The following is a 12,636-nucleotide window of genomic DNA, read 5'->3' as shown; positions in this document are numbered from 1 at the left end:
TTATTTTAATGTTTGTTGAAGTAATTTCATTAATAAATTTTGGTGAAATAAGTAGGAAAAGTAAATTAGTTGCTGCAGTGATAGAATTTTCACACTGATGCTCAGGCTACCTCTCTGCTACATACTCTTTGGTTCGGAACTTCCTCTTCGATCCAAATTTTTTCTTCTACCCCTCTCACCGCAACTCAGATCACTTGTTCAATTTTCTCAGCAAACCAAGCCCCAGAAAAATCGAAGTGACTAATCAACTTGGTGTATTTCCAACTGACCCTCAAGCTTCCTCTTATACTTTTCTTGTTGATGAATCAACAGTCTAGATCAAGTCCCTAATCAATGACTAAGATTAAAATAGACATGATCCTTGTCTCTTAGAAGCTTCTCACCCATATTTTTATTAATACACATTAATATTTTTATTTTCCTAAGTTTAGACTTAAGAACCCCAAAAATATTAATTGTTTTAATAAAACACAAACCGGTTGGAATTTAACCAAATGATTTTTGGGTCTTGGAGATCTCATGTGTTATAGCCCCTCCACAAATTTTTGGAGCTAGATCACATCTGATGCTACCCAAAAATTAACACTCGCTCTTAACGAGGAATGTGCTTTAGCAATACTTCCCAACAAAAGTATCACACTGATCCACGACATCGGTCCTCTGCGTTGTTGATGATCGGCCTGCTTTCCTTCATCCATTGCGCTGCTGCAATATGTACTGCTTCCCATGACACTGCAAGTCCCTCTCAATATGCTGCATCATGTTGCCCATATCATTGCCATTGTTAACTGCTGCACTCCAACTCAGTTGATGAGAAGTAAGTAAATGAAAAAGTCACCCAAAAGTTGACATGCTGTTAAGTCTAGATACCTTGTGATGCTGAAGCTACCTCTGCTGCTAATCTGTGTTGGCTCTTTGATGCTACTGCGATGCTGTTGTATCAGCTATGTGCCTCCCGCACTGCTCAACACTCTATTGTGTTGCTTCAGACTTTGCCACTCTAGCTTGGCCACTGTCGCTCCATCATCCCTCGCACCAACTGACTCCGTCATTCTGCTACTGTCATTAAGGGCTCCCGTAGTCGTATGTGATCCAAGAGTTTGGGCACCTCAAGGATCCTGCCCCTGTGTAGTGTTCCCGACCACAACTCAATATCACCCCACCTCTTCTCTAGAGGCGCATGAGCAATCATGGCATAATTCTCATCATCATCCTCCTTGTTGGCTTTTGTTGGAGCAGCCTTTGAGTCAGACTTCTCTTCCTTGCCCTTTTTTCGAGGGCACTATTGGCAAAATGTCCTACTTCCCCACATCTGAAGCATCTAACTTTGGATATGTTTTTCTTTTTCCTCTTCTACTGCTCTTGATGTCCTGCTGATGCGAGCGCTGCATCCTCCTCTTCCTCCTTCTTGACTCTGATTCCTTTGCCGCTACTTCCCTCCTTGGTCAACCATCTGATCTCTTCCTGTCGAAGAGCTACCCACATCTCTTCCCAACTAGGGAGAGAATCCCTGTCCAAGATGCTTTGGACAAAGGTCTCCCAGTCTTCAATGATTGCATTTAGGGCAGTCCTGATCATGAACTCAAGATCTGGTGTAGACCCCACGGAAGTCAGCTGGTCTCGAAACCCTTGTAATCTAAGAATGAAGGTGTCGATTTCTTCTCCCTTCTACATTTGGTACTGTCTTAGCTAATTCTCAAGAAACATCTTCCATTGAAAGGAAGTTCCCTCGTACAAGGTAGTAAAGGCATCCCATATTTCCCTTGATGTGTCATTTTCAGCAATATGTGGGATCACATGATCCTTGACTCCGTCCAAGATCATGAATTTCGCCTTTGTTGGAGCCTCCTTGTATTTCTTGAGTGAATCAACATTGACCAGAACAACAACCGCCTTCAAGGCATAATCCTTGATGCGATTCTTGTCCAGGACTGCTAGGATCATAGCCTTCCAAATGAAAAAGTTGGATGCGCCATCCAATCTGTCTTGATCCTTCAGTCCAGTAATTGTCATCTCTGCTCAAATGAGTGTCAAACAGGGTCTCTTCTCCCTCTTTCACTACTTCCCAGCAAAAACTCGGATCTGGATTTCTTTGGTGCTAGAAATCCTCTAAGGAACAAGTTCCCTCTAGACTCCCTCTGAGTCCTGATTTCCTTCACGGAAATCCTTCTGCCAAATAATGTCAAATCACCCCTCTTCGATCCTCCTTTGTTGTTGGTCAACAACCTAGATCTAGATTTCTTGGGAAAGAAATATTTTAAGGCAGTAACTCCCTCTACCTTGGTTCAGTCTCCTCATACATTGTTCTACACCAGCAACAACTTCCCACCAACACCTCAGATCTGATCTGCCCTACTCCCTCTGCCCCAACAACTGAAGAATATGTGCTCCTCAGGCTCTGCACAATCATTGCGTGAACTAGATCAGTTCCTCTTGGCCACTGCGTCACTCCTTCCTGGTCCAGAAATATGATATGGCTCTACGTGAGCCTAATCTACCACTCTTTGCTTTTGCGTTGGCCTAGATAGCTGACGTAGTTACTATGTGGGCTCCTCCCAGCTACTGTGTCACCCTCACCTGGCTCAGAATGCTGATGCAGGCACTGTGTGAGCCTCTGCGTCACCTCTTCTGCACTGCGTCACTCTCCCTCTACATCTTTGGCTCTGGAACAATGCTATCACTTAGGACAACTGCCACTCTACAGCAGATTTGTTGGATCTCTCCGCTGATGACTTTAGTATCCTATGATCTACAATGCTTTGATACCATGTAAAAATTTATGAATCTTTACAAATAGAAATCCTATTGCAGTTACTGGTTTAACATCTCCTACTTGTTATTTCATTCAACAAGTTATTTAATTAGATAAACAATGATGTAAACACTACTGCAGACTACACTGACATACAAATCATAAACTAAAACAATAAATGAGACAAACACACAAGGGACACTGTTATTTTTGGACAACATGTCCCCGAAAAAACCCAATGTTGGAAAACCAGTGCAGCAGATAGAGGGTTTGTATTATTAAGCAAGCAGAATCTGAGTACAACATGTTGCCTCTCACACCGGCTAACCTTATAGAGAAATCATGACAACAAGAAATACATTCGAGGGTTTACCTCGTTCCCCAAGTCACAACTGATTCAGTGAGTGACCTGACCATCCTGGCAAACACTGCAAAGTCCCTGTGCAATCACTGCGTGGGCCAACATCTTTCCTCTAGAAGACTGCGTCACCCTTTCTACTAGAACGATTTGTTGGATGAAGACTGTTGTTCAACCCTCCTGGCTCAAAACCTTGTTTCTCCAACAACAGTTTAGACTATGACAAATACTTTGCACTTCCACTGCAAGAGCCCCTCTGGACTGCGTCAACTCTGCGTGAGCCCCTCCTGGGTTTTGTAGGCCTCTGCGCTGCCTCTACTAATGCTCAGGCTGCCTCTCTACTACGTACTCTTTGGCTCAGAATGTCCTCTCTGATCCAAATCTCTGCTTCTGCTCCTCTCACTGCAACTCAAATCACTTTTTCGATTTTCTCAGCAAACCATGCTCCAGAAGAATCAAACGAACTGATCAACTTGGTGTATCTCCAATTGACCCCAAGCCTCCTCTTATAATTTTCCCATTGATGAATCAAGGACCAAGATTAAGTCCCTAATCAACGACTAAGATTAAAATAGAGTTGATCTTCGTCTCTTAGAAGCTTCTCACCCATATTTTTATTAATACCCATTAATATTTTTATTTTCCTAAGTTTAGACTTAGGAACCCCATTAAAAATATTAATTATTTTAATAAAACAAAAACTGGGTGGAATTTAACCAAACAATTTCTGGGTCTTGAAGATCTCATGTGTTCTAGTCCCTCCACAAAATTTCGGAGCTAGTGCACATCTGATGCTACCCAAAAATCAACAACATCATCCTCCAAAAGGTGCATTTCTCCACATTTATGTAATGTATGGCTCCAACGGTATGCATCCCATCCAAAATTCATGTGCCCTCATCAAAAGGATGCTAAAACATCGAGTAGGGAACCATCAACCACAATGCTCTAAAAAAGGGTTCCCACGTCATCTATTCAAGCCCTAGCACCCGAAAAGATAGTTATGTCAATGATAAATATAAAATAAATCTTCAATTAACCCACACATGTGAGCTAAATTTCCTCTAAACAACGCATGTCATGCATAATTTATGCTTGAAAAATGCATAGAAAATGATATTTTTACTTTTCCAAATGAATTCATACAAGTCCTAACTCTAGGACAATAAGGTCCAACACAAATAATGCTAAAAGAATTTGATTTTTTTGTAACTGTAACACTAATTCACCTTAAAAAAACATCAAAGACAAAAAAATAGGGTTTTATTTTATTTTATGTGATTGGCACAAGAGATAAAACTAGTGTCTTTCTCAATCAAGGGAAAATGGAGTCTAGGAGTAAAAACTTATGGAATAAAATTGTTGGAAGCGATTTCAAGGAGACTGAAGAAGATTAAATTGTGTTCCTCACTCCCTTAAACCATAGGATCTTCCTATCTTCTTTGGATATTCCTAGGTTCTTTGGATCTTGTTCAAGGAGAGTTAGAGCCATAAAACATCAACAAAACTTTAGTGAAAATTTCACTAAACCCCTAATTCTTTGACAATTACAAGATGGAAGAAGTACTTATAATAAGTTAGCACATATCATCAAAGAATTGCCAATAATTATCCAAGAGAGAGAACCATCGAAAAAATGTCCTCCACAAGAAGTTTGCTCAACTAGTGCTCTATAGCACACAAGAGAGAAAAGACAAGTAGTGTGAATTGATCTCCAAGTGTGACAATGATCATAGGAAATTTGACATCCCTCTATTTATATGAATGCAACCAAGTAGATTTCCTAAAATTTAGCCTAAAATCCCTAAAATAATATTAAAATGTGGTTATAAGTTTGATAGGTTACAAATTGACTCCCAAAGATAGCTACCTCAAAGATACAACATAAAAGAAACCTGAATTAACCCTCACATATGAGCTAAATTTCCTATAAGGGTGATATCATCCTCCAAAAGGTGCATTTATCCACAATTATGTAATGGATGGCTCCAAAGGGGTGCATCTCATCCAAAATTAATGTGCCCTCATAGAAAGGATGCTAAAACATCAGGAAAGGAACCATCAACCCAAATGCTCTCAAAAAGGGTACCCACCTCATCTATTCAAGCATCATGGAGGGGACATTATAGTGCTAGGGCATGACTTCATCATGCCCTAGTACCCCAAAAGATAGCTACCTCAATTATAAAACATAAAAGCAAGACTCAATTAACCCACACATGGGAGCTAAATTTCCTCTAAACAACACATGTTTGGCATAATTTATGCCTGAAAAATGCATACAAAATGATATTTTCACTTTTCCAAATGAATTCATACAAGTCCCAACTCTAGGAAAATAAGGTACACCGCAAATAATGCTAAAAAATGATGATTTTTTGTAATGTCCCTCCCTAAATATTTTCTAGGCAAAGAACCCAATTTTGTAAATTTTAGTCTATAGACAAGTTTTGGAGGCAAGACTTGGGAAAATTGGGTCGATGAGCTTTTAGTGGAATGTGGGGGCCACACACCCACATATAATACGCACCACTTAGTGAGTAATTCGAACTGCCTAAGGGAGGTCGAAAATAAATGGAGGGACCCACATGAGACCAAGGGCCAACAAGTATAAATAAGTGGAGAGAAGCATCATTTGGGGCTTTTGACATTTTGATATCTGATTGTCACTTTAGTTGTTTAGCTTAGTTACAAGTGCTGCTTAGCACAAGAGCTTCTCAAGGAGTGAAGCTTAACCTTTCTTCGATGGACCTTGAGTGCCACCATAGGAAGGATTTACCTTAATTTTGGAGGCTCAGGGAGAGACATCATGCAGGTACACACCATTTTGGTTCAGCTGGGATGTAGATGGAGAAGCCACGCAATCATTGGGGAGGATTGGTGCTGGAATTGGGGTCTCTATTGTTGCAGAGGTGTTTCTTGGTCAGTTTCCAGCCAAAGGTGGAAGATTTCGTGAGGAAAAAGGGAGTCCCTCACTGCTGTACGAATTGATGGAACTTGTCACTGCGCCATCCTCTACAAGGTTGCACAGTCCTTTTTGGGATTTGGTTGTGTGGAGTGTCAGTTGAAGGATTTAGGGGTTGAGTTGCTAGGATTTCATTTGGAGGGTGATTTTGGGGAGATTGCTAGCATTTTGGACCAGGAAACATCAGTTTCTGTTGCAGGTGGAGTTTTCTGGTTTTGGAGGAGAGCCAAGCTATATGGGACTGAATTTGGAGGGTCAAAACCAGAGCAAACCCTTTCTTGGTTTTTCTGCGTTTTTGGCAAAGATTACAACTCTAAATTTACAGAATTTTCTCGGCACAATTTTAGAGATCAGGATAGGTTGGAGGGAGCCTCCAACTTTGTCATTTGGAAGGCTAGGATGTCCTTCCTGTTATCACTCAGATTTTCCTTGAAGTTGTTAGAAGAAGGAAAGGGGTCCGAGGTAACTCTACTGTCAAAAACCTTTTTCTTTTTTTCTTTTTTGAGAGTGAAAGTGAAGCAAATCATCAACGAGTAGAATCATAGAGAGGAAAACTATAGCTTTGTCAATAAATGAAAGAGAATGAAAACAGATTTTGGTGATAACTCTTTGGCCAAGCTTATACCTATCCCAAATAAGATATCATTTGCAAGAATATACAACAACCTTTAGATCCCTACATTTCATAATGATAATAGCTCCTTTTAAACACCCATAATCCTTTTGATTGATACTTACTGTTTTCAACACATATCCTATTTGTCTTATCGAAATTAATTCTTATAAGATGGTAGGCTTGGCGCATAATTGTATGATAGAATATTTGCAGGACTCGTTTATAAACAGTCCCTGTTTGTATTGAAGACAAAATTACTTTTGTAGATGTATAAATGTATTGCTTGATAAAAATGATTGATAAAATGATGATGATACAACCCTCATGATGGTTTACTTATAGAATTGACCAGCCATAAGATGAGATGAAATGGTACGTTGCCCTTGTATATTCGTTTAATTAATTAGCTTATTATTATGTTTATAACATACTCTAATATTATACATTAAAATCATTAATAAATCTTCATGATACATGTTACAAAATTGGTGCACATAACATTGAGACAAACTATCTAAATTAACTACACAGCTTGGTGGGCTCTCTACCCAGCCGTATTGGTATCTATACTCAACGTACTGACAGTTTTTATGGTCTTGATGGTAGATTCTGAACTCATGATGCCAATTGTATCTTTTCTATTTTATATTGTCAATATGTTATATGCTTTATAAACAAGCCCCTTCAAATTGCTCCTTTGAGAATCTCTAGCTTGGAGCAAAGTTAAAAGATGCTATTTTGAATAAAAGGAGAAATGGTTAAGAGGTTTGAAATCCTTATGGTTATTAATTAGCTTCTTTGAAGCTTGTTTGGCATATAGATGTCAAATTGGTCCATTAAGAAAATTTGCATCATGAAGAGAGAATATAATGATAATTAAAAGGTCGAATGTAAAAAAATTGTTAACATTTTCTATCTCCTTCAACAAATCCATCGACATAAACATGGCTTTTATAAGATGTAGCATATTGTAGTCTTGGATTCTATCATAAATGAAGTATTCAGTGTATGAAGATGTTATATACTGTGAAGTTCCTTATAATGCTGATTGTCATTCTATATTTGTTGTGCGCTAGGACTTAAAGATCTATGAAATCTTTAAAATATGACAAGCAATTATGTTTCGTTTAGAAAACTTATTGATGCCTTCTCTTAGCTTAAATTTGAATTCCATTTTTCTTCTAAGTATTTGAATTCACATATTCATGATAATTATTTTTTCCTCCCTGAATGTATTAGGTATCAAATCTTTATTTTAGAGGGCAAAGAATTTGGCTTGCTATTATTGATGATCTTTTGGCAAAGGGGATGGACAAAGCAGAAAAGGTTCACTTTCTTTTCCCAGCTTATCTTTCCCAAAGACTTGCACACATGCTTAGATGTACACAAACAAAACCATATACATTTGTGCAGAAACACAAACACACATATAGAAAATGTATGCCATATGTTACAAAAGTATATCATCTTCTCTTCAAAATTGACTTTTAAGAAGTTGCTTTGTTACCCCTCAGATTGCATATGAAGGTTAACATCTGTGATCTTTATCACACATATGGATGGTTTGCAAGATGTGTCTTCATGGATTTTTGGTCTTCACTTGTAGATAGTACTTTAACTTGATTGGATGGTGTCTTGGCAAAAGAGACTCATTTTCTCCTTCATTGATTTTCATGGTCATGGTTCATCCATTGGTTTTCTTCATGTTGCATGCCTTCTATTGATGGATCATCGTCTTGGTATACTTTCAAAGGTTACGAGGAATGTTATCTCATCATGGTGGTTGGGAATGGTATATATGTTGTAATTATTCTAACACTTTGGAGGCTTATTCTACATGAGAATTGCACACTTGCTTGAAGAGTGACTACCACATTGACCCCCTTTTCTCCATGGTTCCAGCATCTATATCTATATAGGCATATTGGATAGTTTTTGATGGATTCTTGTTAAAAGAATAGTATCACTTTTAGATATGGGATCAAGTTTTGCATGTTGATTGATGTTGTCCTATGACCCATGGATGGGGTTGTTAACAACTTAAGATTGAGGAATGCTGCCCTATGAGATACAACAAAAATGTGATCCCGACGATCTTGATGGTTTTAATAAACCCATTTCTTGTGGTAGATTGTATTGCATTATGTGGTCGGTTGAAACTTGAAAGAATAGTCTATTAGCCATATGATTGAGCAACGAATGAGTTATGAGCATTGTTGTATATGCTCCACTGTATCGGATAGATGACCATGTAAATTCTAGTCGGATTAGGACCACAAGATAGAGTTGGAACAGAACTTTGACTATGCTTGTAATAATAAGCGAGCCCTTCAAAACAAATGAAGCATATGACAGATAGTGAAGTGATTTGGGTCAGCTGTCTTCAAACCAAAAATTTCTTTAGCCTCTAGCTATCCACTAGATTGGGTTTGAAGTGTTTGTGCATGCTACGGCATAGATGGATGTGAGAAATCAAAGAGATTTTAGGTTACAAAAAACTCTAACATTACTATCCAATTGACCAATATCTCACGTTGTTTCAACAACAAAGGAATACCTTACTAGAAATACTACAATGTTGCAAACATATTGTTGTAAGGGTCTTCACAGGTGAAACTATAAAACAAACAAACGAACAAACAAACAAACAAAAAACAACACAGTCAAGATATGAGCCTTGTGTGCTGACTTGGCAGTTTATGGATGCATCCCATCTTATAACAAGAGAGAACAATAGGTATGAGGTATCATGAAGTTTATTGGGCTCCCATTTTCGTCACCTTGTTCAATGCGTTAATTAACCTTTTTACCAACCTAAACTCATAATTACATCTTGCCTATGTTATCATATACTTTCACCCTTTTGAACCCAAAAACCTTTGACATGTATGTATTGGTCATCACAAGCAACTAGACACTATGAAAAGTAAAGTCTTGTTACTTTGTAGAACTTGGAGATAATAAGAGCTATCTTGTGCGAGAAATTGGATCAACCTCAATAGAACTAGAGAATGGAGGTAATATTCGTCTCAACAACATCCTATTTGTTCCAGGTTTGCATTTCAAGTCTAGAAGATAAAGGTGATAGAGTGGATTTCGTTGATGGAAAATTTGTAGTATGGAGTAAGAACTCAAGCATAGAAAATGCTAGAGTAACTGGTATTCATGAAGGAAGACTTTACAGGTTGATATCTCCTCTTTCTCAAGCTTTGGTTCACATTGAAATCAACCCATGTGAACTCAATCATAGGATATTTTCTCATCTCCATTTCAAAATCCTTCCAACTCTAAATTCTATAATAAATGGAATCCCTGAACTGAAAGAAGATCAAGAAGGATTATTCAAGGGATGTACATTGGGTAGGAACACCAAGAGACCATTTGGAAGCAGTGCTTCATGGTCAAAAGAAATCTTGGATCTTATTCATTCCGATGTTTGTGGTCTTATGACTCCTAAATCACTGGGGGGTCATCTATATTATGTCACATTTATAGATGATCATTCAAGGAAAACTTGGGTTTACTTAATGAAATACAAGGATGAACTATTTATGAAATTTCAATAATTCAAAGCTGAAGTAAAGAACCTTACATAAAGGAGAATCAAGACACTGAGATCCGATAATGGAGGAGAGTATACATCCAAGGAAATCATAGCCTTTTGTAAGGATTCTGGGAATAAGAGGGAGATGATAGTCCCATACAATCCCGAACAAAATGGAGTTGCAGAACAAAAGAACCAATCCATTGAAAAAAGTGTAACAACAATGTTGCATGATCAAGATCTACCAAAAATTTATGTGGGGAGAAGCCACGAAGACAGTTGTATACATGCAAAATCAAAGTCCCCAGAGGTCACTAGATAATAGAACTTCTGAAGAAGTATTCACTGGGAAGAAATCAACTATGGATCACCTATGAATCTTTGGTTGTCCAGTATATATTCATATATCGAAGGACAAAAGAAAGAAGTTGGACCCTTCAGGAATGAGAGGAACATTTGTTGGCTATAGTAACTCTTCTAAGGACTAGGATCTACATAAAGGAAGGACATTGTATAGAAATCAATTGAGATGTTATATTTGACGAAAGTATTGCATTCAAGAAATCAAAGGAACTTCATATGGACTCTATTGATGAAGTACTTCCAGTATTTGAAGAAGAAGTCACCAGGGAAGAAGAAGAATCTAATCATGAAGATGAAGGTCCCAGTGAACCTGTTCAACCTTTGGTCATCCCTGAATCAAGAAAGAGACCTAACTAGTTAAGTCTACACTACTTGATGTAGAGGGCCATGGAACAACTCAAGGCACATTCAGGGAAAGAAAGAAGCCCAAATGATATTCTGGTATGCAACCTACGTGACAAAACTAATAGAAGCAGAGCCATCCACATTTGAAGAGGTTGTCAATCATCAAGAATGGAAGGATGCCATGAATGAAGAATATCAATCTATAATGAAGAATGGAGTTTGGGAGATTGTACCTAGGCCCAAAGATAGATCTGTGGTAAGTTCCATATGGATCTATAAGATCAATCATGCAGCAGATGGAAGAATCAACAAGTATAAGGCAAGATTTGTGGCTAGGGGCTTCTCTAAACAAGAAGGCATCGACTATGAAGACACATTTGCTCCAACAACAAGGTATACAAGTATACGCTCATTAGTCTCTTTGGCAACATCGATGGGCTGGAACATCCACCAAATGGATATCAACACTGCATTCCTGAATGGCACAATTGATGAGGAAGTCTATATAGAACAACCCTTGGGATTTGAAGTTAAAGACAAAAAGGTATGTGTTTGCAGATTAAAGAAGGCATTATATGACCTCAAGCAAGCACCAAGGGCATGGTATGCTAGGATGGATGCATACCTATAGAGATTAGGCTTCACAAAGAGTTTTGTTGATCCAAACCTTTATATTAAGGTTGTGAAGGGAGAACTGGTAATCATTATTTTGTATGTAGATGATCTTCTCTTGATAGGTGTAGAAGGTCGAATTGAAGAATGCAAGAAGCAACTAGCAGTAAAATTTGACATGAAGGATCTAGGGCTAATGCACTACTATTTGGGATTGGAAGTTTGGCAAGGACCTGATGAGATCTATCTAGGTCAAGGAAAGTATGTGATCAAGATGTTGAAGAGGTTTGACATGATGGATTGCAAACCAATGACAACCCCGATGATCACAAACCTGAAAAGACTAAGGAGTTCTGAATCAAGCCCTGTGGATCCTTCCAGGTATAAAAAACTGATTAGCTCATTGATGTAGTTGGTGAATACTCGACCAGACATATATTTTGTAGTAAATGTTCTTGTTAGTTTTTGTAGCATCGAATCTATTCTAGCCTTGAAATTTTGTGGAGAAGCTAGAATGCATGAGATCTCCAAAACCCATTTCCAGAAATTCCGACTAGAAATGACTTAATTATATTATTAATCATATTTTAAAAAATTCTTAAGTCTAAACTTAGGGAATATGACTAATTAATCAAAATTAATCAAGTCAAGGTGTGAATGTTCTAGAAACTCACATGGATCGACTTCAAGTTAAACCTAGCCATCGATTGAGATTTAATCTTGACTGTTGAAGTCTCAATAGAGGATTATAAGAATTCAATGGGGCTTGGAGAAGTCACTTGAGCAATTCGATTTTCATGAGCAGATCAATTTCCTGAGTAGCAGTAGTCATTTTTCGGAGAAAGAGCCAGTGAGATCAAAGCATTGAGAGAGGGGTAGGGACAATGAAGCCAGAGGAAGGATTCTAGTTCTGGTGAGTACATTGCAGAGAGCCAAGTGAGCCACAGTGAGGCTAATGCAGAGCAGTGTAGTAGCCTCTAGAGGCAATTTCAAATCTGCTGGGGAAAGCTGAGTTTCAGTGCTAGAAGTTGGGCAGAGGTTCGGGAGGCCAGGAGAGACATTCTTCTAGACAGTAGAAGAC

General features: G+C 38.3%; 1 protein-coding gene across 1 annotated transcript in view; it reads left to right on the top strand.

Moving 5' to 3' along the window:
- LOC149150230 (pectin acetylesterase 3-like) overlaps positions 1–12,636 on the top strand; it is a 392,890-nt gene that overhangs the window by 136,200 nt on the left and 244,054 nt on the right. Inside the window, exon 5 of the mRNA XM_089438183.1 lies at positions 7,931–8,017. Within this exon, the coding sequence (XP_089294309.1) occupies positions 7,931–8,017 (87 nt within the window). The remainder of the gene's footprint in view (positions 1–7,930; positions 8,018–12,636) is intronic.

This window comes from Pinus tabuliformis, chromosome 9 (assembly GCF_031772625.1).
Source record: "Pinus tabuliformis cultivar Carrire ecotype Pingquan chromosome 9, CPIR1, whole genome shotgun sequence".
Lineage (NCBI taxonomy): Eukaryota > Viridiplantae > Streptophyta > Pinopsida > Pinales > Pinaceae > Pinus > Pinus tabuliformis.
The sequence above is the reverse complement of the archived record's forward strand: the minus strand, read 5'-3'. Positions and strand labels throughout refer to the sequence as shown.